General features: G+C 48.1%; 2 protein-coding genes across 9 annotated transcripts in view; both read left to right on the top strand.

Moving 5' to 3' along the window:
• The window catches only part of LOC138759144 (serine/threonine-protein kinase WNK3-like), a 134,455-nt gene extending 127,647 nt beyond the window's left edge, over positions 1-6,808 (top strand). For all 8 annotated transcript variants that reach the window (XM_069929131.1, XM_069929130.1, XM_069929137.1 and 5 more), the window contains 4 exons: positions 664-1,091; positions 1,272-1,465; positions 2,362-2,564; positions 5,761-6,808. In XM_069929131.1, coding sequence (XP_069785232.1) covers positions 664-1,091; positions 1,272-1,465; positions 2,362-2,564; positions 5,761-5,928 — 993 coding nt within the window. In that variant the 3' untranslated portion in view covers positions 5,929-6,808. The remainder of the gene's footprint in view (positions 1-663; positions 1,092-1,271; positions 1,466-2,361; positions 2,565-5,760) is intronic.
• Positions 6,809-12,869: 6,061 nt separating this feature from the next.
• The window catches only part of LOC138756873 (constitutive coactivator of PPAR-gamma-like protein 1), a 37,446-nt gene continuing 22,535 nt past the window's right edge, over positions 12,870-27,780 (top strand). The window contains exon 1 of the mRNA XM_069923266.1: positions 12,870-13,830. Coding sequence (XP_069779367.1) covers positions 13,321-13,830 — 510 coding nt within the window. The 5' untranslated portion in view covers positions 12,870-13,320. The remainder of the gene's footprint in view (positions 13,831-27,780) is intronic.

Raw genomic sequence — 27,780 nt, forward strand, 5'->3', positions numbered from 1 at the left:
GCAAAGTGAGGCAAGCAACTCATCAGGAAAGTCAGAAGAGACACAGATACAAAGAAAAGAAGACACAAACACAGATACAGACAGAGAAGAAGAGGAAGAAGAAGACCAAGATCTGCACAGAGAAATAGAAGGTAAAACAGATGGACAGAATATAGATAAAGTTTTTTTACAAGAACAAATGAGAGCATTAAAAGAATGATTGACATTAGAATTTAGTGAAATGAAAAGATTTAGGGTAGTAGGTTTAGGATGGAGATGAGGAGGAACTGCTTTTCCCAGAAGGTGGTGAATCTGTGGAATTCGCTGCCCATTAAAGCAGTGGAGCCGAACTCTAAATATATTTAAGACAAAGATGTGTAGGTTTTTACATCGTTGGGGAATTAAGGATCATGGGAAAAAGGCAGGTCGGTGGAGATGATCAGCCACGATCACATTGAATGGTGGAGCAGCCTCCACAAATGGCCAACCAGCTCCTGTTTCTGATGTTCTTATCATCTATTGGGAAGATGAGAGGGTCCTGTGATCTGTTGGGGAGGGGATTGGAGAGGGTGGAGGGGTCTTGTAATCTGTTGTGGGGAAGGGAAAGGGTGGAGGATTCTGAGTGGGGGGGATTGCTGATGTGAAATAATATTCTCATTTCCTGCCCTTTTCTCACTCCCCCAGATCTCTGCTTCCCCTCCCCCCCACCCTCAAGGAGAAGTGCCAGCGTTGGAGCCAGCAGTCTGCAGCGAGGGGGGGCCGCCGGCTGATGGGGAGGAAGGCGCAGACTCCCCACCCCGAGGAGCTCCCCCACCTCCCGAGCCTGCAGAAGGGATAGGCCCGGCCCCCGATGGTCCCCTCTCCCCACCCCCCGGCCATCATGAGGAAGAGGTCCCTGCCAGGGAAGGGGCAAGCGGCGGGCACCCCATCACCTCCTCACCCTCCTCCTGCCGGCAGACTGGACAGCCTGAGCCACTCCCCTCCCCTTGGCAGGCCGGGCAGCCTTGCCTCGATGCCCCCTGCCACTCGCCCTCTTCCCCCATGAGCAGTGACAATGAGTCCGAGGTGGAAGACGAGGACCTGAAACGGGAGCTGCAGAGGCTCCGGGAGAAGTAAGAGCTGGGGGGTTGAGGTTGGGATCCAGGGGTGGGAGGTGGAGTGGAATGGAGGGGGGGGATGGGGGAGTGGTGGGTGGGAGAGAGGGGGTGGGGAGAGAGGGAGAGGATGGGGGCTTATCTCTTCAGCAGCCTCCCTCACGTTCTGCTGTCTCTCTCCCCCACCTTTTGCAACAGGCACATAAAGGAGGTGGTGCACCTTCAGGCCCAGCAGAAGGAGGAGCTGCAACGGTTGTACGAGCGCCTGCAGCCATGGGGGGAGCCCCCTGACGAGTGCCCCCAGGCCTCCCCCCCGCCGGGGCGCAGCCGGTTCAGACCGCTGAGGAGCAAGCCACGTAGCAGCAGGCTGCACTCGCTGAGCGCCGGCACAGGTGAACCAGGGTGGGGCTGATTGGGGTGGAGTGGCTGCAGGAGGGTCCCACGGTTGAGGGGGGAACAGGGTAGGGGGAGCTTGGCTGCAGTGTTCCTTGGGGTGTGGGGCAATCTGACTAACAGGGCGAGGAGGGGGCTGCTGTGGTGAGGGTGCACAGGAAACCCTCCAGGACATTGCCTGGGACCCAGCACCTTGGTCCTGAAGTGAGGTAGGTGAGGCTGGGTCTGTTCCTGGCGTGGTTCCAATCCAGCACTGTAAAGAGTTTGTTTGTTCTCCCCATGACCTGTGAGGGTTTCCTCTGGATGCTCCGGTTTCTTCCCACCTTTCAAATATGTGCAGGGGGGATTGTAGGTTAATTGGAGTATTTGCACGGCACCGTCCGGAAGTGGCTGTTCCACTATGTTGAAACTTGAAATTCATTTAAAATAAATTGATAGAAAAATGAACATTAATGTGATGCTTCAGCAGTGCAGAGGGATCGTATGGTGGTCCCAGAGCGGGTTATGGTTCATGTGATACGAGAAGATTCAGGAGCCTTGAACTTGGGCGTTCTGGACTTCAGGCTTCTGAAGGGAGCAGTGAGGGGGGTGGGACTGAGGTGGTGGGCTGGTCGCTTCATTGAGGCAGCGCCTTTATTGTGGTCCAGGAGGTTAGATGGAGTGTTTCCGCTTCCTGAGGAAGCGCTGGCTCCGGCTGCGCAGTTGCTCTCCGTTTTCCCCATCCAGGAGTGTGGGGGCTTCATACGTGGGACTGATCTTCACTCCCCTCTCCGCCCTTTCCAGGAGTAGGTGGGACTTCATGTGCGGGACTGACCTTCACTTCCTCTTTGGGCTGTCCAGGAGGGGGTTATGCAGGGAACTCACCTTCTCTCTCCTTTCTGCACCCCCATCCCAGGGTCCTTCTGCTTCTCTGAGCCCCAGGTGACCCAGCTGGCTGGGGCAGCGGCCAGGAGGGGCACCTTCACAGATGACCTCCACAAGCTGGTAGACGACTGGGCAAAGGAGAAGATGGGAGGCTCCAGCTCAAAGCCCAGTCTGAACGAAATCAAGCAGATACAGTGCAGGCAGGACCTGGAGAGCTGTCAGCAACTCTGTGACGTAAGAAAACCCTCCCTCATCTCTGCGGGATGGGGCGCGTGTAAAAGACTGAACTTGCAAAGTAACCAGGGAGAGGGATGTGTGAAGTCTGGGAGGTTAACTTTGACAGGAGACACTTGAACAAGAAACTGGAGGAACTTGAGAGGAGTGTAGTCAGGCTACGATGGCAAAGAGAGGTCAATGTTTTGCCTTGGGACTCTTTGCCCAGACAAAAGCGAGAGGGGAGGGGAGGAGCTGAGGCGACTGGGGAATTGGACAGGTGGAGAGACGGGGAGAGGAGGAAGACTACAAGGTGGGGAAAGGGAGCCTCAGAGGGGAACAGTAGCAGACTAACCTGGTGGAGGGGAGGCAGTGTCTGTTATCGAAAACGGGAAAGTTTTCGACTTTGCCATTGGTCTTAAGGCTGTTTGGTGAGGGCAGCAGAAGAGCCACTGTCTACATGGGATGGGGTCAGGTCAGTGGTGGAGAAGGTCAGACTGCAGGTGACCCAGGGTGAGCTGTTCAACTGAATACTTTAAAAAAAAAATATTTTTATTGAAATTTATAACCCATGCAGTTGTATATTAGGATTCAATTGCAGAAGAAAAAAAACCCCATATGGTTAAAACCCCTTCTATTTTGCAAAGTTAGGAAAAATAATCTAACATGGATGACAAGTCAGAAACAGACAGCACAGCATCGAAGTTTACAACAGTCTTAAAACTTTAGATTGTAGTAATGGTTCATGAAAGGGACCCATGTCTTCATGAAATTAGTATTTGAATGTTAAATGGCTTATCTAATTTCTTTGAAACTTAAACAGGACATAATATAATTTAACTGTTGTGTATGTGTATGTGGAGTATTATCTTAAACAGGACATAATATTTAACCATTGTGTATGTATGGGAGGGGTATGATCTTAAATGGGACATCATATTTAACCATTGTGTATGTGTAAATGGGGTATTATCCTTCCATTTGATCAATATTACACGTCTCGCTGCCAATCAAATAAAGGATAAAAATTTGTCTTTGAGATCCTCTTCAGATAAAGCAATGAAAGGGCAAGGTTCCAATTTAACCTTGAGAATCACCGATAGTATGGGAAAAATAACTTCTAGGTGAGGGCAAGACCCTAATGTGTTAACCAAGGAAGCCTCTGGGATTTAACAGCTATCAACATAGAGGGTTTAGAGTAGAAACAAACTAATTTAGCTTTAGACATATATACTCTATGCACCATTTTAAATTGCAGTAAACAGTGTTGTGCACAAAGGAAGGTCGAATGAATCAGGTTACAAATGGAATCCCAAACCCCGTCAGAGAAATAAAGATTCAAATCCTGTTCTCGTTCGCTCATGATCCCAACTAATGAGGTTGTTCTTAAATCAAGCAAATTACAGTACAACTCCCATTATCCGAAATTGGATTCTACAAAATCCTTAATTATCAGAAAAATTTTCGGAGCCAAAATGACCGGGGACATCGGTCTGTCAGCAGCAGCGGGGATGTTGGGCTCCTGGCAGCAGCAGTGACCTCCGACTCCGGGGGAAGCAGGGACGTTGGGTACCCAGGCAGGAGCGGGGACCTCAGTTGGAACATATGGAGGATCAGAGGCAGCCAGAATTTTATTGGTTGAGAATTAAACATTATTTTATTGTTTAAAAAGCCTTCCCTTGTTGTTTGCTGTTGTTTAAACATTGTTGTTGCTACTGGGCTATTTTAAAAATGATCAATTCTCAAAAAAAAAATATTCAACCATTTTGGATAGTGGGAGTTGTACTGTAGTATAAATAAGAGATATTAAACCTTGGTAAGAAAATAAGTCAAGATTATTCACCTCAGGAAAATTAAGAATTTGAGATTGAACAAAATATCTAAAGAAAATGTATATCTAGTCAACTGGGTGCTGGTGGATGGTAGGAGTCAGAAGGTGGGAGTGGAAGGTCGTTCCTCAGGAGGCCTGTGCTACGGGGAGAGGTGCTGGGTCCCCTGTTATTTGCCATCTCGATCACTACTAAAGATATTGTATGGTTGGCATGGTGAGTAAGATGGCACTGAGCAGGGAACTGAGAAGTGCAGCAGAACAGAGGGGTGTGGACCAGCTGGGCTGCAAAATGGCAGATGTTGTTTAATGCAGACAAGTGTGAGATATTGCATTTTGGTAGGACAAACCAATGTAGAACATACACAATAAGCAGTCGGGCACTGAGGAGTGTGGTAGAACAGAGGGATCTGGGAATACAGAGACATAATTTCCTGAAAGTGGCAACACAGGTGGACAGGATCATAAAGAGAGCTTTTGGCACATTGGCCTTCAGAAATCAAAGTATTGAGTCCAGGAGTTGGGATGCTATGGTAAAGTTGTACAAGACAATGGTGAGGCCAAATTTGGAGAATTGTGTGCAGTTTTATTCACCGAACTACAGGAAAGATATCAATAAGATTTAAAGAGGGCGGAGAAGATTTACTAGGATGTTGCCCAGTACTTCAGGGACTGAGTTACAGGGACAGGTTGAACAGGTTGGGACTTTATTCCCTGGAGTGTAGAAGAATAGGGGATGAGATTTGATTGAGGTGTTTAAAATTGTGAGGGGTTTAGATAGGGCATGCAGGCTTTTTCTCTCTGAGATTGTGAGATACAAACCAGTGGACATAGTTTAAGGGTGAAAGGGGAAAGTTTAAAGGGGCTAAAGGGATATGGTTCCGACAGTAGGGACACAGGTAGATCATGCGGTGCGGAGTATTGTAGAACAGAGGGATCCTGGGGGTACAGGGACATTGTTCCTTGACAGTGGGGACACAGGCAGATGGGGGGGGGGGTGGTGGGGAGGGAGTGCACTTGAGTCCAGGAGCAGGACCTCCCACCATCATAAACAGTATGAGACGTGGGTGAGACCTCTCTCGGGAGTATAGCGCATGGTCCCTGAAGTTGGGAAAAGGAAGATTCCCTGGGTCTGGAGGGGGCCAGGGCAAAAAGAAAGGGGGCTGGGCAGAGGGGGAAGGGACTGAGATGAAGAGGAGGAGAGTGGGGGAGGGGACCAGGGTGAAGAGAAAGGGGCCAGGACTCTCCCCTTGGCTCCAGGGCCCATTTCTATGGGCATGCTTGTGGGTCTCCACTGTCGCTAAGGGTGGGGCGGAAGCGAGTGAATGGCAGTGATGGGGCTGTTGAGACTGTTCCCTGACTAATCTCTCCCCTTCTCCTCTCCCACAGAGACTTCCCCAGGCCTCCAGCCTGGCCGGGTGGATCCAGCCCTTGCCGGCCCCAGTGCCGTGGAACTCGATCACGACCTCGCGTATCACGGGCAACCCTCGGCCAGGAACGCCCCCCGCCCACGGGCCAAACCCCGGCTCTCCCGGGCCCCAGCGGCAGCCCCAGTAGGCACAGTCCTACATGTTAGAGGGTGGAGAGGGGAGAGCAGGGAAGTCCCTGGACAAGGCAGACCTGGTGGCAAGGCACCTGGTGTTTACAGCAACTTCCCCCTCATCCTTTCTCCCCACCCCGGCTATGAAACCAGTACCCCACCCACCCCTCTTCCAGATGCCATCTCCCTCGGCCCTTACATCATTCCAAACATCACCTTCCTGCAGGCCGGGGCTGGAATTTTGTGGGTGGGGAGTGGTCCCTAACCCACCAACCCCACCCGCTGCAATCCGCCCCCAGAGAGGAAGGAAGGGTGTCATTGGAGGAGAGAGAAATAAATGAGGTCGGTGGGTAAAAGGAAATAAGTGGGAATGCAGAGACCTCTCCCCCTACCCCTCCCCTCCTGGTCCTTCCTCCTCCTCTTCCCCACCCCACCCCACCCCCTCACTGTGAGACTGGACCAGTTTGTTGTCACCTTGCTCACTTCATACATACACACCTCAGATGCACCCTCGCCCCCCCGGTCCCTTCCCTGCGTTTGTTCCTGAGCCATGCCTTGCTCCCACCTTGCCTCGCACGCCCGCGCCACCACTGTCCTACTCTCCCATCCTCCCCCACTTCTTCCCCTGCACCCAGCTGGATGTTAACCAGCCTCCCCCAACTCCTGCATATCCCTGCCCTATCAGCGAACGCTTGCCTTAACCCTGATCACGGCCCCAGCCCTTGGGACAGCCTCCCTCATTTTCTTTTATTTTCAAAAGGAAAACGAAACTGTGAATAATTTTAAACGGGTTGTGAGAAACGTTTTGGATCGGTGGCATGCGGACTCTGCCACGATGTTACGTGTTGATGGCCTGCCATGTTGTACCATTTTGATTGTAACGTGTATTTAATTTTCTTCAGGAGTTCTGCCTGCTTTATCACAGCTGCTGGGTGGGGGAGGGTGGGTGGGACATGTCGTTGTGGACGGTTGCTCCAGTGAAGCCTGTTCAGGCCAGTGTGGTCACAGTTTACTGCGATGTCAGACTGGTTCTGTGTCCTTCGCAGTAGCGGGAATCTCCCATTTCAATTCCTCTTGCTGACCTGTCTGTCTGTGGCCTCATGCTCTGCCAGACTGACTGCCACAGGGACTGCTCCCTTGTCCAATCCTCCCTCCCCACCAGTCGACCTCTTGCCACCTTCCCTTGTGTCTGCACTTGCTCCTGCACCTCCGTCCTCACCACCATTTGGGGCCCCAAACACTCCTAAGTGAAGCAACTCAACAACGATGGGATAGTGAAGGAGGCTTACAGGACACTGGGCTTCATTCATCAGGGGTTTGAGTTCAGGAGTCGAGAGGTCATGTTACAACTTTACAAATCTCTGGTGAGACCCCACTTGGAGAATTGTATTCAGTTTCGGATGTAGCAGCTCTGGAGAGGAGGCAGAGGAGATTCACCAGAATGTTGCCTGGATTGGGAAACAAGTCTCATGAGGCAAGCTTAGCAGAGCTGGGACTTTTTTCTTTGGAGTGTAGAAGGATGAGAGGAGATTTGATAGAGGTCTACAGCATAGATAGGGCAGACGGCCAGTGCCTCTTCCCCAGGGCAGGATCATCAAACTCCGGAAGGTGCAAGGTGAAGGGAGGGAAGTTTAGGGGTGTTTTTTTTTAACCGAGTTATGGGGGCCTGATGGTGAAGGCGGAGGCTGGAACATTAAGGGCATTTAAGGGGCTCTTAGATAGGCACACGGATGCAATAAAAATAGACAGTCATGGGTTCGGGAGCGTTTAGTACATTTTTAGGAAGGAATTTATGGGTCATCGAGGGCTAAAGGGCCTGTTCTATGTTCTAATCTTCAGTGACCGTGTACTGCATCCGGCGCTCCCACTGTGGTTTCCTCTATGTTGGAGAGACTGGGCGCAGACTGGGAGATCCTATTGCTGAGCACATTTGTGACAGGGATCTCCCAGTGGCTGACCACTTCAATTCTGCGCCCCACTCCCACACTCACATGTCTGTCCACGGCCTGATGCACTGTCCCACCAAGACCACCTATAATTGTGGAAGAACAGCACTTGATTTTCCATCTGGGCAAAGATATCTCGCCAATGTTTCAGGCCTGAACCTTTCTTCAGGGAAGGAGCAGAATGAGCCAGAAGCAGGAAATCTCAGAATTCAGAGAGTGCCGACTGAGAGAGGAATCCAGACCAACACCAGGTGTGAATTGGATGTGATAAGAGGAGAGGTGAGAATTGATCGTCTGTGTGAGAGGAGACCGGGAAGGGAGAGAAAGAGAGCTAGGGGGAAGGTGATGGAGGAGGAGTGGTTTAATGGAAACCAGAGAAGTCGATGTTAATGCCATCCAATTGGAGGATGGCCCAGATGGAAGTTGAGGTGTTGTTCCTCCACTTTGCAGGTGGTCTCAATCTGACAGTATGTGTGACCATAGACAGACATGTTGGCAAGGGAATGGGACAGGGACTTGAAATGGGTGGGCCACTGGGAGATCCACACTACTGCACCAGACAGAGTCGAGATGCTCGACGAAGAGAGAGAAGCAATATGCCTGGGTGGTCTGCAGCCTTAACGCCCCAGAGCCGGTCATGCAGAGCGGAACAGGCCCTCTTCCTCTCCAGAGGCCTGCCCAAATGTCTCACAATTGCAGATTCCTCTGGTATCTTGACCTTGACCACCTGCGTGTGACTTTGCATATTCTCAAGATTTATTGTAATAGTACAGAACATGTAATATTACACAAAGGTGCCTTCTTCCTGTCATAAGGCAGTTGAAGATCCGCCGTTAGTGTCGCCTGGCGCTCCTTACAGTTCAAGAGAAAAAGAAGCAAAAGAAAGTCCATTCAGAGATACTGAGTGTCTGTGGATTCGCCTCCAGCGCTCCCACAGCCTCTGCGACTGCAAGGACTCCTGTTTCCTTCAATCGGCCACCTGCGCTCTAGATCCAAACTTCTGACACAATCAGGACCCTCTCAAATCCTGGCTCATTGTCATATGTGAAGGAAAAAGTTCAACGGGTTCAAGGAGTGGCGGGTCTGCACATGGGCTGAATGTGGAAATAACCTTTACTGAAACACAAGCAAAGGGGATTGCAACAGGGATAACACACAAGTACTCTCAATCACACAACAGTGTAGCCAGTCACATTGGACTTAACATGACCGATATTAGTAACTGTTTTTACAGACTTATCTCAATCAAAGACTACAGTACACTACCTGCCATTCGTTGTCTAACATGGGCATGGCTCCAATGCCATCTAATGCTCCTGACTCCTCCACAACAACAGTTTGCGACCTGAAGTGGAGCAGGGTTTGTCTCAGCCCTGAAGAGCAAAAGAGGAAGAGCTGCTGCACATTGTGGAGTTTATAGTGCAGTGAGCGGGAAGGTCTGGCCCAATTAATCTGATGTGATTAAATGGGCCAAGGGTCAGGTTCTAATTGGTGGTTTGAGCCCAGTCTTGATTGGCAGGTGATGTGACTTCCAACGGTTCGGGGTGGAGATGTCAACATGACCCTCCACAATACCCGTTCCCACCAGGTTCCAGACGGAGAGGTCCATGTGACCCTTCATGATCCACACTCCCACCTGTTTCCAGATGGAGAGGTCCATCTGCCCAATTTATTCTTAAAACTTAAGAGTGAGCCCACATTTACCATGTTGGATGGCAGCTCGTTCCACACTCCCACCACTCTAAGTGAAGAGGTTCCCCCTAAACCTTCCACTCTAAAGCCATGTCCTTTCGAATTGATCTCCCTAATCTGTGGAAAGAGCCAACTCGCCTTTACTCTGTCTATGCCCCTCATAATTTTGTAAACCTCAATCAAATCTCCCCTCATTCTACACTCCAAGGAATAAAGACCAAACCTGTTTAACCTTCCCCTGTAACTCAATCCCCGAAGACCCGACAACATCCAAGTAAATCTCCTCCATATTCTTTCAATATCCTCAAAGAACTTCAGTAAGTTTGTCAAACAGGACCTTCCTTTGCTGAATCCATGCTGCAAAGAAAGAAAATCTAAAAGGGATGGTGATTGTACACAGATGCACGACAAAGCTGTGATGTTGGGGTTGAGTGGAGATCACTTGTATGACAAGAGCTCATCTTCCCTGTTTGAGGCACCCTTTCACTCTACAGCACCCCCCAACAGTCCACATCATACACAGATAACAGTACCCACACTACCCTGGGATCATTCAGTACATCGAGTCCTGTGCTGGCCAAACTCCCAATCAAGAGTTCTGATCATTCTTTCTCACCCACTGAACTTCAAGATTGAAGGGCATCCACTTTGAACAGAGATGTCTTCAGCTAGACTGCAGTCAATCTGGGATTTGTTGCCACAGGCAGTTGTGGAGGCCAGGTCATTGGGTGTATTTAAGGTAGAGATTGACAGGTTCTTGATAAGCCAGGGTAAAAGGCAGAAGGATGGCTCAGTAAGTTTGTGGATGATACAAAGGTTGGAGGAATTGTGGATGGAACTGAAGGTTGTAGGTTACGAACAAGATACAGAGGTAAGTATAGAAGTGGCAGATGGAGTTCCATTTGGATAACTGTGAGGTGATGCATTTTGGAAGGACTAATCAGAGTACAAAATGAATAGTGTATACTTAACAACGTGGATGAACAGGGTCCCAATCCATACATCTCGCAAGGTTTCCATGCAGGTCAAGAGGATAGGAAGACCTATGTGATGTTGGGCTTAATTAATACAGAGATTGAGTTCAAGAGTTGAGAGGTCATGTTGCGACTACAAATTTCTGGTGAGACCCCACTTAGAGAATTGTGTTTGGTTCTGGTCACCTCATTACAGGAAGGATGTGGAAGCTCGAGAGAGGGCAGAGGAGATTGACCTGGATTGGGAAATAAGTCTTGTGAAGCAAGGTTAGCAGAGCTGGGATTTTTCTCTTTGGAGTGTAGAAGGATGAGAGGAGACTTGATAGAGGTCTGCACATTGTGAAGTTTATAGTGCAGTGAGCGGGAATGTCTGGCCCAATTAGAGGCATAGATAGGGTGCATGGCCAGGATCAGCAAACACCAGAGGACGTCTGTATAATGTGAAGGGACGGAAGTTTAGGGGAGACGTCAGGGGTAAGTTTTTTTTTTACATAGAGAGTTTCAGGTGCCTGAAATGTCTTACCGGCAGAGGCTGGAACGTTGGGTTTGGATCTGGATCTCGGGCGGCCAATGGATCGGACAAGAGACTATGCGGCTGCAGAGGCTGTGGGAGCACTGGAGGTGAATCGACAGAAACTGTCTCTGAAGGGACTCTCTTTCTCTTGTACTAAATTTACAGTGCCTAATAGCCTGGAATTGTCTGATCTCTGAAGCTAAGCAGAGGGGAGACCTACAGGTCCTGTTGGTTTCTCTGAGGGGCACTGGACAAAGTGGTGACTCTGCCTGCCTTTCAGTGGACAAAAGTTAAAGCATTTCATGTATTTTACATTCTAAATCTGACAATAATGGAACCTTTACCATTAAATTCAGACATACAGTGCCACAAGCCCCACCCAGTATGTTTCTAACCGGGAGGAAAGCTGAGGCCCCGGGAAAAAGACTCAAGGAGAACATGATGGATTTTATACAGGTTATACAGGGGCAGAGGAGAAAGGCTATTGCACAAATCCCCCTTTACCTCTTTGCACACCACCCATCCTCTGACAAAACAAACCTGCTAATATCATTTGCAAACTTATTAAAAATGGAATAATTTTGTCATGTTGCACTGTGACATTTAGGGATTTAAACGTGCATATCCTCTTCGAAACTGATTGTGATACCAGATGGTCAATGTCAAATTCTGGGGGAGACCCGGGGCGTGATGGGAGTTGGTCCATATTTTGGGATGTTGGTTAGAGGAAGGTACGGGCCCCGGTGGCCGACGGGAGCTGTAGTTCCAAGCGGCAAACCAGCGCAGAGTGTGCGGCCGGATGAACTTCACTTCCCTGCGCGGGAAATAAGATATTGGCTGGGATAAAAGACGCTGCCCTTCCTCCCGGTGATTAAACCCCCCCCCCCCCCACCTTCGGGTGTCAGTTTTATTTCCCGTCCCACCTCCTCAATTACAAAATTTAATTCCTGGTGCGCGGTGGGGAATGTATTCATGTGTTAGGATATTCGCCGCTGGAAGAGGGTTGTCAGTCGCGCATGCAAGTTGCAGGCGGGGGCATGATGGGAAGTGCTATTCCCCATTGCTGTCCCACCCCAACGTGTGAATCAAACGCCAACCACGGTCCGCCTATCTCAACGCGGCGGCCGACTGGAGCTGTAGTTCCGACAGGGCAAACAAGAACAGAGCAAGTAGTGATCGAACTGCATCTCCCGTCGACCCCCGCGCTGACGGTAACCAGGGAGAGAGGAAACAGGAGGGAGCCCGGTATCCGATGGGAGCTGCAGTTTTCATCCTGCCAATATGCACAGTGAAAGCGGTTTCCTGAACTATTCCTCCCATTCTCCCTCGCGCGGGCGGATTCAGGTGGCATGGAGGCATGCCTACGGCAGGAAAAGAAATACTGTACCCTCCTCCCGGTGATTAAAGCACCCGGGGTCGGGGAAGGAGGAAGTAGGTGAGAGATGGCGGTGGCGGGTTTTATCACCTAATTCCCATTTTGATTATAACATTCAAATCGCGGTGTGCCCTAGGTAGAATATTCGCTGTGATTTTTAAAAAAAAAAAGAATGGGCATGCGTAGTAGAGATCAGGCGAGGGCATGACGGGAAGTGTAGTTATCCATGCTCTTCCAAGGGAAAGGGGAAAAGCGCTCCCGGTGGCCGACGGGAGCTGTAGTTCTTTGTGCGGCAAAGAGTAGGCAGCCATAGGAACTACACCTCCCATCCGCCCCCGCGCGGGAGACTGCAGGCGGGAAACGAGGGCGCTGACGGTAGCTGCATTTCCCGCAAAGGCGTGTACGCACGTTGAAGGCGGCCTCGAGACTACACCTTCCGTCCGCCCCCGCGGAGGCGGCAAACAGAAGAGAGAAAATGACAACGCGGCGGCCCGGTGGGCCGACGGGAGCTGTAATTCTCCTGGTGCAAGCATGCCGGGGAAGGCGGAAATGGACTACATTTCCCATCCGCCCCCGTGCGGGCGGTAAACGGGAGCGGATGAGAGGGAGGGAGGGAGGAGGAGACAAGATGGCTGCCTGCGGAGGCGTGCCGACGGCCGGAAAAAAGATGCTGCGCCCTCCTCCCCGTTATTAAACCACCCGGGCGTCGGGGGGAAGAAGGAGAAGGGGAGAGATGGCGGCGCCACACGCCTGAGACCGAGGGTGGTCTCGCCCCCCCCCCTTACCCGTTTTATTTTTAAATTGGAATCCCTGACGGAAAAATAACGGTCGCGGCCGCCATTTTGTTTTTAGATGAAGCGCTGAGGGAGAGGGTTTATTTTAAACAAAAAAATAAATTAAGGTTAAATATGGGGGTGCAAGGGTTTCAAGAGTTCATCGAGAAGCACTGCGCCGGGGCGGTGGTCCCGGTGGAGCTGCAAAAGCTGGCCCGGGCCGCCCGCCACCGGGCCTCCGGGCCTAGGCCTTACCCGCCGCCGCCTCCCCCTCCGTCGCCGCCGCCGCTGCGGCTGCTGCTGGATGCCGAGACGGGCCTGCACCGCCTATACGGCGGCTACTTCACCGACTGGGTGAGCGGCGGCCAGTGGAACCAGATGCTGGGTTTCCTGGCGTCGCTGGCGCGGGCGTGCGGAGGAGGGGGCGGCGGCGGCGGCGTCGAGCTGGTGGTAGCCTTCAATGGCGCGCTGGCCAAGGCGCGGCTGCCCGACTGGGTGAAGCGGCAGAACCAGGAGCGCCAGAGCGCACAGCTCATCGTCAACCACGTCCGGCACAAGGGCACGCCGCCGCCGAAGGTGTGGTTCCTGCCTCCGCCCGGCCTGGCCCACTGTGTGCGGCTGGCCCTGCTGCGGTTCCGCGTCAAGGTGAGGGGAATTGGGGGGGGGGGGGGGGGTGGGTGGATGGCGGTGGTGAGGGTTGGAGAGGACGAGGGGAAAGACGGTGGAGGGGGTAGCACTGCTATCGTTCCTGGTCATGGTGAGGGAACTGGACGGGTGATGGTGGAGGGGGTTGCTATGATTCATCGTCAACGTGCACAGGGATTAGGGTGGGGATGGGAGGCGAGGGGATTGGTAGGTGGGAGCAGTGGGATTGCTGTAGGAATAGGATGCAAGGTGGCTGAGGGAGGGATGATGGGTTGGGATGGGATGGTGGAGGAATAGGGCTGGGGAGGGGAGGGAACAGAGAAGGAGGTGGGGAGGGTCTGTGGGTGTCTGAGGGTATGATGGTAAGGAAGGGGGTGTTGACAAAGGTGGCATTGATGGTGATAGTGGAGGCAAGGGGACGTTGACAAGGATGGTGGGGGTGGATGGGAGCATTGCTGGGGATGGGTTAAATGGGTGCTGAGTTGCATAGTGGGGGGCAGTGGAGTGTTGGCAAGTGTGGGAAGGGTGAAGGGGATGTTAGTGGGGGTCTTGATGGGCATGGTGAGGGCAAGAGGTCATTGGCAGGGGTTCATTGGGGTATTGGGATGGGAGTGTAAAGGGGCATTGACAAGGGTGGGAGTGGTGGAAGAGCATGTTTAAATGTTTTTAAGTTTAGACGTACAGCATGGTAACAGGACCTTTCAGCCCACGGACCTGTGCTGTCCATTTAACCTTTCGAACAGTGGGAGGAAACCAGCGCCCCCAGGGAAAACCCACTCAGCCACACTGACATGATAGCGCAGGATTTGAGTCCCCTGGTCACAATACACTTGCGCTGCAACAATGTTGCACTAGCTATGCAGCCCGCACTAATGCTGGTGGCCATGAGGGTGCAAAAGGGATGGGGGGGAGGGGGTTTGGAGTGCAATATAAGGAGGTTCATTGATGAGGTGGGGGTGACAGGATTGTTGGCAGGATGTTGGGGGTGCTGATGGAGACACAGGTGTAAAGGAGTGTTGATGGGGATGGTGGGGGCCAAGGGTGCGTTGATAGAGGTGGCAGGTGCTCATTGAGCTACAAGGGTACATTGACAAGGATGGTATGGGCTGCAGGAGCAAGGTTGATTGTGATGGTCAGGGTTGTTTGGGGTGGCAGGGTTAGAGTAATGCTGTCACACCACCAGCGATCGGGACTGGGGTTCGAAACCCGTGTTGTCTGTAAGGAGTTTGTTTGTTCTCCCCGTGTCTGCGTGGGTTTCCCCCGGGGGCTCTGGGTTCCTTCCATCGTTCAAAACTTAGCAGGGGTTAAGTCAATTGGGTGTAAAAGTGTCGTGGGACAAAAGAGCCTGTTACCATTAAATTTAAACTAGAGCACGGTAACGGGCCCATTTGGCCCTATGAGTCCATGCTGCCCATTTTGCACCCCATTAACCAGTACGTTTTGAACGGTGGGAGAAGACTGGAGCCCTCGTGGAAAACCCACGTTGACATGGGGAGAGTGAACAAACTCCTTACATACAGGATTTGAACCCAAGCCTAGTCTTGATCGCTGGTGCTGTAAAGGCATTCCGCCAACCGTGCCGCACAAATAATACACTATGCTGTATGTCTAAAACTAAAAGCACCTTGATTGTAGTGGTGGTGTGTGCATGAGGGTGCTGTTGTGTTCCATAGAGGCAGTGCTTCAAGAACAGCAGAGGGCATTGATGAAGGTCGGGTACATTGGAGGGGTTGGTGGGGCTGTCAGGTTTTCAGAGGGTGGCCATGGTGCACTGTCAGGGTGGGAGGGTTTGAGAGGGTGGCTGGTGATCATCCAAAGGTGGACATGCAAAGGGGTGAGAAAGATCATGGCTATGCTGTTGGTGGGTTGATGTTAGCAGGTTTGTTTTGTCAGAGGATGGTTGGTGTGCAAAGAGGTAAAGGGGGATTTGTGCAATAGCCTTTCTCCTCCGCCCCCTCCTCATACATGGACGCATGTGTACACAACCTGTATAAAATCCATCAAGGGAGAGTGTTCACTGATCCTGCAAAATGGAAAATGGCAGATGGAAGTTAATGCAGGCAGGTGTGAAATGTTGGATTTTGGAAGGACAAACCAAGGTTGGACATGCACAATAAATGGTTGGGAATTCAGGATGTGGAGGAACAAAGGGATCTGGGAATATAGATACATAATTCCTTTCATCACAGGTGGACAAGGTTGTAGAGAGCTTATGGTATCTTGGCCTTCAGAAATCTAAGTATTGAATACAGGAGTTGGGATGTTATGGTAAAGTTGTACATGACATTGGTGAGGCTAAATTTGGAGAATTGTGTGCAGTTCTGGCTGCCAAACTACAAGAAGGATATCAGTAAGATAGAAAGAGTGCAGAGAAGATTTACTGGGATGTGGCCAGGTCTTCAGGAGGTGAGTTACAGGGAAAGATTAAACAGGTTAGGACTTTATTCCTTGGAGCGTAGAAGAATGAGGGGAGATTTGATCGAGGTTTACAAAATTATGAGGGGTATAGACAAAGTAAATGTGTGTAGGCTCTTTCTACTTAAGATTGAGAGAAAGAAATTCAAAAGGACATAGCTTTGGAGAAAAAGGTTTAGGGGGAACATTAGGGGGAAGTTCTTCTCTCAGATTGGTGGGAGTGTGGAACGAGCTGGCATCTGACGTGGGCTCTTAAGTTTTAAGAATAAATTGGATAGATACATGGATGGGAGAGGCCTGGAGGGTTATGGAATGGATGCAAGTCGATGGGACTAGAGGAATGATGTTTCAGCACATACGAGAAAAGCTGAATAGTTTGTTTTCTGTGCTGTAATTTTCTATGGTTCTAAAATGTACTGCATTGTAAAGGTAAAAGGAACTGTTGTCAGTGTGTGATTGTGTCAACAAATAATGGGGGAGGTGGCAGAACAAGGATTCTCTGATGTCCAGGGAGCATGCAGACGAATTCAGAGCCTGCAACATCTGTGTACACGGGCTTGGGTTTTGAGCAAGTTTGACAATTAAGTCCATCATTGGAGAGAGGACTCTGGTAATTCAGTGGCCAGGAGCTGTAATGATATCAAAGGGATATGCAAACGTACACCCTCAGGGTCCACTGGAACACGGAAGGGTGCAGGTGCTGAGATTGTAGTAAAATTTAACCATTGTGCTACTTATTTATTTCAGATTTTGTACATCTGATGCTTCTTACCCATAAATGCACCGTGGTAGAATGAGTGAGAGGTCTTGCATTCACTACCCTGAATTATTCTTGGACACGATTATTGCAAAAATCTCAGAATGCCATTCGATCTTTGATCCTGCATGAATGCCTTTTAATCACTTTTGGAGACCATACTGGGAGACTCTGGTCAAACCATTTATGAGGACATCCACAAAACGAGATTGATCCTAAAATCCTGACTGGTTTCTGTCGTCTGAGGAAGAAAAGCTCTGTCCTTGCCCTCAACTCCAGCTGCAACGGGGTCGACCCTTAAAATTATCCAAACCATGTGAGCCTCTCACTGGGCAATAGATGGCTGCCTTGCCACATGGTGAATGAATATAGTGAAACCCCTGGATTCTGGCACCTATGGGAATTGGTAGATAAGTGAATTTTCAGGTTTCTTGAGATTGCGGGATTGGTGAAGTAACAGCGAGGCGCACCAATTTTAAACCTGCATTTTTTAACCTATTTATTTTCCATAATTATTTTGCCAGTTGCTTGAATTCTGGATAACAGTGGTTTTGCTGTTTTTTTTTAATCCTCCAGATTTTCTGCAATTGGAATTATTGTCTTGCGCTGAAAGTGGTGTGGTCTGCTCCCTGAAGGTAAGTACACAGATGCTGGAGGAACTCATCAGGTCTCACAGCATCCACAGAAGGAAAAAGATATTGGGCAGCACAGTTGGCGTACTGGTGAGTGCACTGCCTTTACAGACAGCGCCAGTGATCAGGACCGGGGCTTGAATCCCTTCGCTGTCTGTAAGGAGTTCGTACGTTCTCATCGTGTCTGTGTGGGTTTTCCCTGGGGGGTCCGTTTTCCTCCCACCATTCAAAACATACTGGGAATTGTAGCTGAATGGAGCACATATTGGGTGGCACGGACTCATGGGCTGCAATGGCCCTATGAATGTCTAAATTAAAATTTGTATCCAACCAACGTTTTGGGCCTGAGTTCTTCCTCAAGGTATGAGTAAAAAGCCCCTGAATTAAAAGATTGGTTAGAAAGGGATGACTATGAGGCAGAGGGGTACAGGCCACTCTTCCCTTATCACCAGTATTTTCATTCAGGCACCTGGCTGTTTTTTACTCGACCCTTGAGCAAGGGCTCAGACTCAAAACACTGGTTAGTTATCTTTACTTCCTGTGGACACTGTGAGACCTGCTAAGTTCCTCCAGTATCTGTGGATTTGCCTTCAGTGACCAGACCACACCGCTTTCAGTACAAGACAATAATTCCAATTTGGAAAAATCTATTTTTTTTTTTAAACAGTAAAACCCCTGTTATACGGAATTCAAGCAAGAACAGCCTTGAGCAATCAGCAAAATAATCACAGAAAATAAATGGGTAGAAACAAATAGAGGTTTAACATTGGCATGCTTCGCCACCAGTTTGCTAATCGTGTGATCTCGAGCAATTCACTTGTTCAGATACCCATAGAGGGCGTATTTATTCACAATGATGCAAGGTGGCCGTCCCTCGCCCAGTGAGGGGCTCAAGTGGTTAGGAGAGTTTTAAGATTAGACCACGCTGCAGCTGGGGTTGTAGGATCGATTGTGCTTTGGTGGGATTTGACCAGTGTCTCCTGGTAAGTCTCCAAAACTGATTCAAAGGTGTTCGCGCAGTAATCTTATCCAAGAATAATTCGGGGTAGAGAGTGTAGGACCTCTTGCTTGTTCTCCCATGGTGGCACGAAGCATCAGATGAGTAAAATCTGTGAAAGGCTGTTGCACAATGGTTAAATAGAGCATGTTGATCTTCCCCTTGTTGTTCTAATCGTGTACTGCTGTGACAGCATAAAAGGACAGTGTGCACTATTGCAAGTCACTTTTTTTCTCACAAGGATTACTGAGAATATTATCGATCTTGTGTATGTATTTCCTTTAATTCATCGAACATTGCAGCACAGAAACAGGCGGTTGGGCCCCCTAGACTGTGCTGATCTGGTATTCTGCCATGTACCGGTGACCTGAACCTGAGCCATACTCCTCCCATCCACGTGTCTTTGTCTAAAATTTTCTTAAATGCCCACATTCACCATTTCATCTGGTAGCTTGTTCCACACTCCCACCACTCTCTGTGAAGATGTTCTCCCTAAACCTATCCCCATTTCAGTTTAAACCCATGTCCTCTCATTTGTATCTGCATTTGCTCTGTCTACACCCATTGTAATTTTGTATCATCATTCAGGAGCTTTACCGTTTGGTGTGGGCCATCATGTCTCTTCATCCACCATGATCTCTCCGACCCTTCAAATTGAAGTTGTTTTCCACCCCCACCCACCCCCCCAATCTTTGAGCTAAGACTGTAATCGATGTTGAGTTCATGATTGTACAAGGGGAAAAATACTGAAGTGCTTTCCCGTTGCCTTCTTCATTTGCAATGTCCATACTGGACAGGTAACCCTGGCCATTGATCAGCAGATTCATCTGCCCAGCGTTTTTAATAGCTTCACGTGATCCCTGATTGGGAAGCTAAACAGGTACTACTCCTTGCCCAAGGGTGACCTGCAGGCTATTTTAGACAGAAGGAGCCTCTTGCTGAGTAATTGCGCAACACTGACACCAATTTTGTATACCTCTGTCAAGTCTCCCCTCATTCTTCTATGCTCCAGGGAATAAAATCCTGACTTATTTAACCTTTCCCTGGTACCCAGTTCCTGAAGTCCAGGCAACATCCTCGTAAATCTTCTGCACTCTTTCTTTCTTATTGATATCCCTCCTGTAGATTAGCACCCAAACCTGCACACAATTCTCCAAATTCGGCCTCACCAATGTCAACTTTACTATAGCATCCCAACTCCTGTACTCAGTACTTTGATTTATGAAGGACAATGTGCCAAAAATTCTCTTTACGACCCTGTCCACCTGTGATGCCCTTTCATGGACTTGTGTTATCTGTATTCCCAGATCCCTCTGTTCTACCGCATTCCTCAGTGCCTGACCATTTGTCCTTCCAAAGTGCAATCCCTCATATTTGTCTACGTTGATTTGTTTGCTTTCTTTTTGTTTGGCTGCAGCTAGGAAGAATTTTTTGGTGCATGTATACATTGGACAACATATATAACAGTAATTTTGTGATCATTCATAGCGTTCAGGAAACCTGTGCAAAAACAAAGTGTTGTGAAAATAATCCAGGAGTGTAAAATACCAAGAGCCACAAAAAATGGTTAAGCTCCTAGTTGTCCAAAAGTAGTGCAGTGTCCAAGTCAAATTATCCATTGGTGTTGAAGGAACTTGAGTTCGAGTTGATTTATCACCCAATTGTAACCAGTAGGACCTGAGGAAACAGCGTTCTCCAGTCCACAGTGCAAAGCAAATGAGCAGACTTTTTTTGATTTCCAGAAGGCTTTTGACAAGGTGCCTCACATAAGGCTACTTAACAACCAATTACAGGTATTACAGGAAACGTACTCACATGGGTGGAGCATTGACTGATTGTCAGGAAGCAGAGAGTTGGAATACAAGGGTCATATTCTAGTTGGCTGCCAGTTGCCAGTGATGTTCCATGGTGGTCAGTGAAGAGGCCACTTCTGTTTCTGTTGTACATTAATGATTTAGATTATGGAATGAATGACTTTGTGGCCAAGTTTGCAGCTGATATGAAGTTGGGTGGACAAGCAGGTGGCATTGAGGAAACAAGGAGGTGGCAAAAGAACTGATAATGAACAGAGAAGTGGCAGCTGAAATATAATGTTGGGAGGTGTATGGTCATGCATTTTGGTAGAAAAAAATAAGTGGGCAGACTATTTCTAAATGGGGAGAAAATAGAAAATACCCAAAATGCAAAGGGATCTGGGAGTCCTCATGCAGGATGGCCTGAAGGAAAACTTGCAGCTTGGGTTGGTTGTGAAGAAGGCAAATTCAATGCTGGCATTCATTTCAAGAGGAATAGAATATAAGCACAGAGATGTGATGTTGAGGCTTTACAAGTCCCTGGTGAGGCCTCGTTTGGAGAATTGTGAGCAGTTTTGGACTCCTCGTTGAAGAAAGGATATGCTGATGTTGGAGAGGGTTCAGAGGAAGAGCACAAGGATGATTCTAGGAATGAAAGAGTTATATGAGAAGCATTTGATGGCTCATTGGAATTTAGGAGAATGAAGGGGGGGAGATCTCATTGAAACTCTTTGAGCATTGAAAGGCGTGGAGAGAGTAGATGTGGAAAGGTTGTTTCCCATGGTGGGAGAGTGTGGGACAAGAGGGCACAACTTCAGGATTGAAGTGTGTCCAGAACAGTGACGTGGAGGAAATTTTTCAGTCAGAGGGCAGAGAATCTGTGGTTTTGTGACCACAGGCAGTTGTGGACTCCAGGTTATTGGGTATATGTAAGGCAGAGGTTCTTGATTAGCCAGGGCATCCAAGGTTATGGGGAGAAAGGCCGGGCAGTGGGGTCAAGTAGGAGAATGGATCAGCTCATGATTGATTGGTCGGGGAGACCCGATGGACTGAGTGACCTAGGCATTATGGTCTTAATATGCACATACAGACATAACACACATACGGACAAACGATGCATATTTAAAATAAATATTTTTAATAAATAGTAGAGATAGGGAGAGTTATTTTAGCGGTCATTCAGCAGTTCGAGTTTGTTATTATAATATGGTTGTAAAGTACAACTGAACAAAATGACGTTCTTCAGTCCTTAGTCTAAAAACATGGAGACGCATATATGATCATGGCATTTTTGTGTGATAGCATTGAGAAGGGAATGGGGTGCATTCGTGTTGCATTCAATTGCTTGCATTTGAATATAGAATATTCCAGTACAGATCCTTCAGCTGCGATGTTCTGCCGACCAATATATACCTATTCAACAAAAAAAAAGACGAAACCCTCCCTACCTCATAACCCTTTATTTTTCTTTCATCATGTGCATGTCTAAGAGTCTCTAAAAAGTTCCTATTCTTTCAGCCTCTGCAATTCATTCCGGGCACCCACAACTCTAATAAAAACGTCTCCCTTTACATTCCTCCCTTTACTGATGTTTGCTACTGTCGCCCCAGAATAAAGGCACTGGCTGACCAACCTATCTATGCTTCCCATAATCTTGGCAAACTTTATTAAGTCGATTCTCATCTTTCTTCACTCCAAAGAGAAAAGCCCAAGCTCTACTAACCTTCCCTCATCAAACATATTTTCAACTCCAGGGAACATCTCTGCACCCTCTCTATTTCCTCCACATCCTTCCTGTAATGAGGTGACCAGAAATTAATACAATACTCCCAAGTGGGGTCTCACCAGAGATTTATAGAGCTGCAACATCACCTCAATCCCCTGACTAATGAAGCCCACCATCCCATAGGCCTTCGTAACTACCCTGTCAACCTGCGCAGCAACCTATGAATTTGGACCCCAAGGTCCCTCTGTTCCTCCACACTGTTAAGTATCTGGCCATTAACCCTGTAATCTGCCATCTGCCACTCCCTCCCACCCAGGCACTGCACCATGTCTATATCCTGTTGTCACCTCCAACAACCTTCAGATCTGTCTACAGCACCTCCAATCTCTGTGTCATCCACAAAAGTAATGATCTATCCCATTACTTTTGCATCCCGGGGAAGTGAGAAAGGAACCCATTCAAGTGTGTGGAAACAATGTTTTTCACTGCAATAGTGTTAAAAATAATTTGTGTAAATAATGCATGTCATCCCATTGGAGTAGTGACTCATGGGAGTGCAGTGACAATGAGATTTAAAGAGCAAAGTAACTCGTCCCAAGGTAATTTGAACAAGTGTGGTACAAAATCATTTTTAAAAATAGTATAGAGTATTAACATGGCACTGTGAAAATATTCTAATGTGCTTAACACAGCCCCTCAGAGACCCATGGTATGTGTTTATCTGCCAAAGATGTTGATCTATTTTTAAAAACAGTGGGAGATAGTAAAAAAGGATCTATTTGCAGTTGTATCAAAGAAATGGGCTGAAAATCTGGTGGAAAAGGTTTTTAAAAAAAAAAGTGTCACCAACTTGATGTGAACTTGAGTGGAGGCAGGTGAGAATGGCTGTCGTTGTCAGCATTAGGATCATTTAACAATTTGTCTTACGATATATACCAATTATTTAAAGATTCGTGCATAAAATCAGGAAGTTTTTGATTCATTCTTTGATCGAACAGTACAGCACAAAAAAAAACAGGCACTTCTAGTTTTATGCTTGTAGTCCCACTGATCTGCACTCAGTCCAATACCTGTAATATATTGGAACAAAATAGGCCATTCAGCCCATCAAGTTTGCCCTCCCATTCATTCATGGGCTGATCCATTCTCCCACTTGACCCCACTGCCTGGCCTTCTCCCCAGAACCTTGGATGCCCTAGCTCATCAAGAACCTCTGCCTTAAATCCACCCAATGACCTGGCCTCCACAACCATCCGTGGCCACAAATTCCACAGATTCACTGCCCTCCAGCTGAAGGAATTCCTCCACATCTCTGTTCTACGTGGACGCCCTTCAATCCTGAAGTTGTGCCTTCTTGTCCCGCACTCTCCCACCGTGGAGAAACCGCTTTTCTACATCTACTCGTTCCATGCCTTTCAAACATACAAAATGTTTCAATGAGATCCCCCTCATTCTCCTAAATTCCAGTGAGTGCAGGCCAAGAGTTGTCAAATGCTCCTCATATGATAACCCTTTCATTCCCAGAATGATCCTTGTGAACCTCTGAAGAACCCTCTCCAATGTCAGCACATCCTTTCTTCAACAAGGAGGCCAAAACTGCTCACCAGTCCCCTCAACATCACATCCCTGCTCTTGAATTCTATTCCTCATGAAATAAATGCCAGCATTCTTACACATCCCTCTCATCCATGTACCCATCAAAATTTGTCATCAGTTAAAATTGAGTCTGCATTCGCTACTTCAGCTGGAAGCTCGTTCCACACATCCCACCAGTCTGATGAAATGCCCCTGAAAAATGTAAAGTGTGTTATTGTTGTGACATAGTTGTACATCCCATAAATTTTTAAATGTTCAAGGTTATCTGTTGACCTAAGCAGAAATGTACCTGAATAATTGTACTGGTTGAGTAAAACCCCTCTTATCCAGAATCGGAGCAACTGGCAAAAAAGGCAAAAAACAGAGGTTTAAAAAAAACCTAGGTTTAAAATTGGTGCGCCTCACCCTTTGTTCACCATTCAAACAGCACGCAATCTCAAGCAACCAGAAAATTCACTTATCTTACCAAAGTGATTTTACCTATCCCCAAAAGTGCCGGATAGCATGGGTTTTACTATATTTCACATTAATGGAAAATCGTGTGGCAATGGTCACAAGATAGAGGTTGGATTTAAAATATTTTTAAAAAGCACAATGTAGAATTATTCTGGCTTCTCTTGCTTTTAACATTAAATGTGCAAAAAAAAAAAAATTGTGGAGCGGTAGAGGAAAGTGTGCAGACACCATGACTGAAGTAAAAACGCAATGCTGGAGAAACTCAGCAGGTTAAACAGTGTCCTTTATGTAGCAAAGATAAAGTTAAATAACTAATGTTTCTGGCTTGAGCCCTTCAAGTTGGTTATGTATCTTATCCTTTACTGTGTAAAGGATACTGTTTGACCAACTGAGTTTCTCCAGCATCGTGTTTTTAATTAACTTCCCAAAAGCTGAAGCTGCAACACAATGTAATGGAAGATCTTTTGTCTCTGCCCTCCTTGCACTGACACAAATTCCAGAGCCAGGGCTGGGCCATTTGCAGAGTCATGCACCTCCCCGCTGACTTAACTCCTGCATCTCCTGTTGGTTTACCTTCCTGTGGGAAGGGATTCCTGCTCTCTCAAACGCAGACTTTCTCCAAATCCCATTTTACGCTCCTTTCATGCAAGTACTCATTTGCAGCAGTCCTGGAATCAGCCCATTTTTGGGGGAGGGGTACTCTGATCAAGTTAAGTTTATTGTCATTTAATGGCACATGTACAACCCGACGAAACAGCATTCTCCGGTCCTTGGTGCAAAACACGCAGGCAAACAATACACATGCAGGACAAGTCTTGTATATAAATATTGTTTCATAAATTTGAGAATATTGGGGAGTGAAGAGGTGAAACAGGTAAGAGGATTGATGGTGGGAGAGACCACCTTGGTCATGGAGAATGTGCAAACTCCATGCAACCAGCTCCAGAAGACAGGGATTGAATCCAGATTACCAGAACAATAAGGCAGTAACTCAGCCTGCTTTGTATTTGTGCCATCCTCTAGAATCATTGATCCAGGTATTAAATCTTACAAGTTACAATGCCAAAGTGGATGTTATGTACAGATATGTAATTCCCTGAAAGTGGCGTCACAGGTGGATAGGGTTGTAAAGAGAACTTTTTGCATATTGGCCTTCATAAATCAAGATATTGAGTACAGGAGTTTGGATGTTCTGGTGAAGTTGCACAAGACATTGGTGAGGCCACATTTGGTCACTGAATTACAGGAAAGATTGAAAGAAAGAAGATTTACTGAGATGTTGCCCAGACTTCAGGAACTGAATTACAGGGAAAGGTAAAACAGGTTTGGGCTTTATTCCCTGGAGCATAGAAAAATGAGGGGAGATTTGATTGAGGTACTTAAAATTATTAGGGGGGATAGACAGAATAAATGTAGGTCGGCTTTTCCCCACTGAGGGTCAGTGAGTTACAAACCAGAGGACATGGGATAAGGGTGATAAAGGGAAAAGTTGAGGGGGAGCTTCTTCACAAAGAGAGTTGTGGGATTGTGGAATGAGCTGCCAGCTAATTTGGTAAATGCAGGCAAATTTTAAACTTTAAGAAAAGTTTGAAAGGTTAACGGACGGGTGGGGTTTGGTCTGGGTGTACAATACTAGTTTGGCACATACTAGAAGGACCAAAGGGCCTGGCATTGTGCTGTACTTTTCTATGGATCCAGAAAGGTCATTGGCCAAATTCCGTCATGGCACGTCACGGTTTCAAAGTGAGAACTGATTATTTTTTTCGAGGGGTGTGGGCTTTGCATGTTGAGCCAGTGTTGAATGGCCCAACCCTGTTTGTCTGTAAGAAGGTGGTGTGGACTGCCTTGAGCTTGGGTGAACCCCACCATGCTGTTGGAGAGGGAGTTTCAGGACTCTGACCCAGATGTGTGGTGGAAAGTGTGCTGGCCGGCTGTTTCAAGGTCTGGTACGGGGACACTAATACTCCCGAGTGTAAACCCCTGCAAAAGGTGGAGGATGCAACCCAGTACCTCACAGGAAAAACCCTCCCCCACTATCAAGAACATTGATGGGGAATGCTGCTGTCAAAGAGCTGCAGCAATAATCAAGGATCCACTTTGCCCAGTACATGCTCTGTTCTTGCTGCCATCAGAAAAGAGATTCCCACCACCAGGTTCAGGAACTGCTGTTACCCCTCCACCATCAGATACCTCAACAACAAACTCAATCAGGGATTAATTTAAACTTTAAGAAAAGTTTGAAAGGTTAACGGACGGGTGGGGTTTGGTCTGGATGTACAATAATAGTTTGGCACATACTAGAAGGACCAAAGGGCCTGGCATTGTGCTGTACTTTTCTATGGATCCAGAAAGGTCATTGGCCAAATTCAGTCATGGCACGTCACGGTTTCAAAGTGAGAACTGATTATGTGTATTCTCCTTGTGTAGATTTTTCTATTACCAATAAGTGGTAATTCTGCCTGGCCCACAGAGAAAAAAAGAATTTCAGGGTTGTATGTGATGTCGTGTATGGACTCTGACGATGATCTGAACTTTGATCAGCCCAAGTCAGGGAGGTGTGTGGGTTAGGGTCCGTCACCTCTAGCTCCTTGCTTTCACTGCTCGGCGGTGGGTTTAGAAGGTCCTGTGTGAGAGAGTCTGGGCAAGATGCTGCAGTGCTCCATGTGCACACGGCTGCTGCTGTGTGTGGGCGCTGGAGGGAGTGCATGGCCTACTGTGTTTTGGTCAGGGTATTGAGTATTTGAAGTGTTGCTAAAGCGCACTCACCTAGGCAGGTGGAGCGGTCGCATCACGCCACTTGACGAGCCTTGGGTCTTGGAGAGTTCGGTGTTGAGTTCAACTGTGGCGGAGATGAGAGTTGAAATCTTGTCAGGTACTGTGTTGATGGTCTGAGAACTCAGGAGCTTCAGTCACTTTTCAACATTCACCCCCCGCCCCAGTGAACATGTTCGCTGATGATGTTTGTGGTATATTTGAATGACCAGGAATTCCAATCAACTGGTGTCCTCATCCTCACTCCAGAGAACATGGGTCTTTTAACATTCCTGTTTCTTTCTTACCTCTTTGTCAATGATTTTGATTTGTCCTGGTGTTGAGTCAATCACTCTCTCTCTCAGTGCGGAGCTGGGAGCGGAGACGTTGTGCTGTTCCACAGTGTTTTACATTTGGTCCAACCTCTGACTGCTCCAACCAGATTTTGAGCGGCTGTCAGGTCTAGGCCCAAGCTGGCAGTGGCCTCGAGGAATCGCAGATTCCAGGGAAGCAAAAGACTGATGGCAGGAAATGGGGAGATTCCCCCCCCACCACCCGTTTGAAAAGGAGAAACAGAGAATACAGTCCTGTGGGACTTTGACCAAGGCGGTGAACCAACGAGGGGCTCAAGTGGCTGAAGAACATACCTGCGGTGGGTTGCTGGCAACTTGCGGTCAAAGCTCTTACACCAGGCTTGAGACTGCTCAAGTCTGGCAGAATCGGAACTGGGATGCGAGAGAGCACCAAGGATGGGAAGGGCTCCTGAGGGTCCCTGGCCTCTGAAGGCTTCCTGATCATCTCATAGGTTCGAATCTGGAGCTTGGGCT

The sequence above is a fragment of the Narcine bancroftii genome, chromosome 3 (assembly GCF_036971445.1).
Source record: "Narcine bancroftii isolate sNarBan1 chromosome 3, sNarBan1.hap1, whole genome shotgun sequence".
NCBI lineage: Eukaryota > Metazoa > Chordata > Chondrichthyes > Torpediniformes > Narcinidae > Narcine > Narcine bancroftii.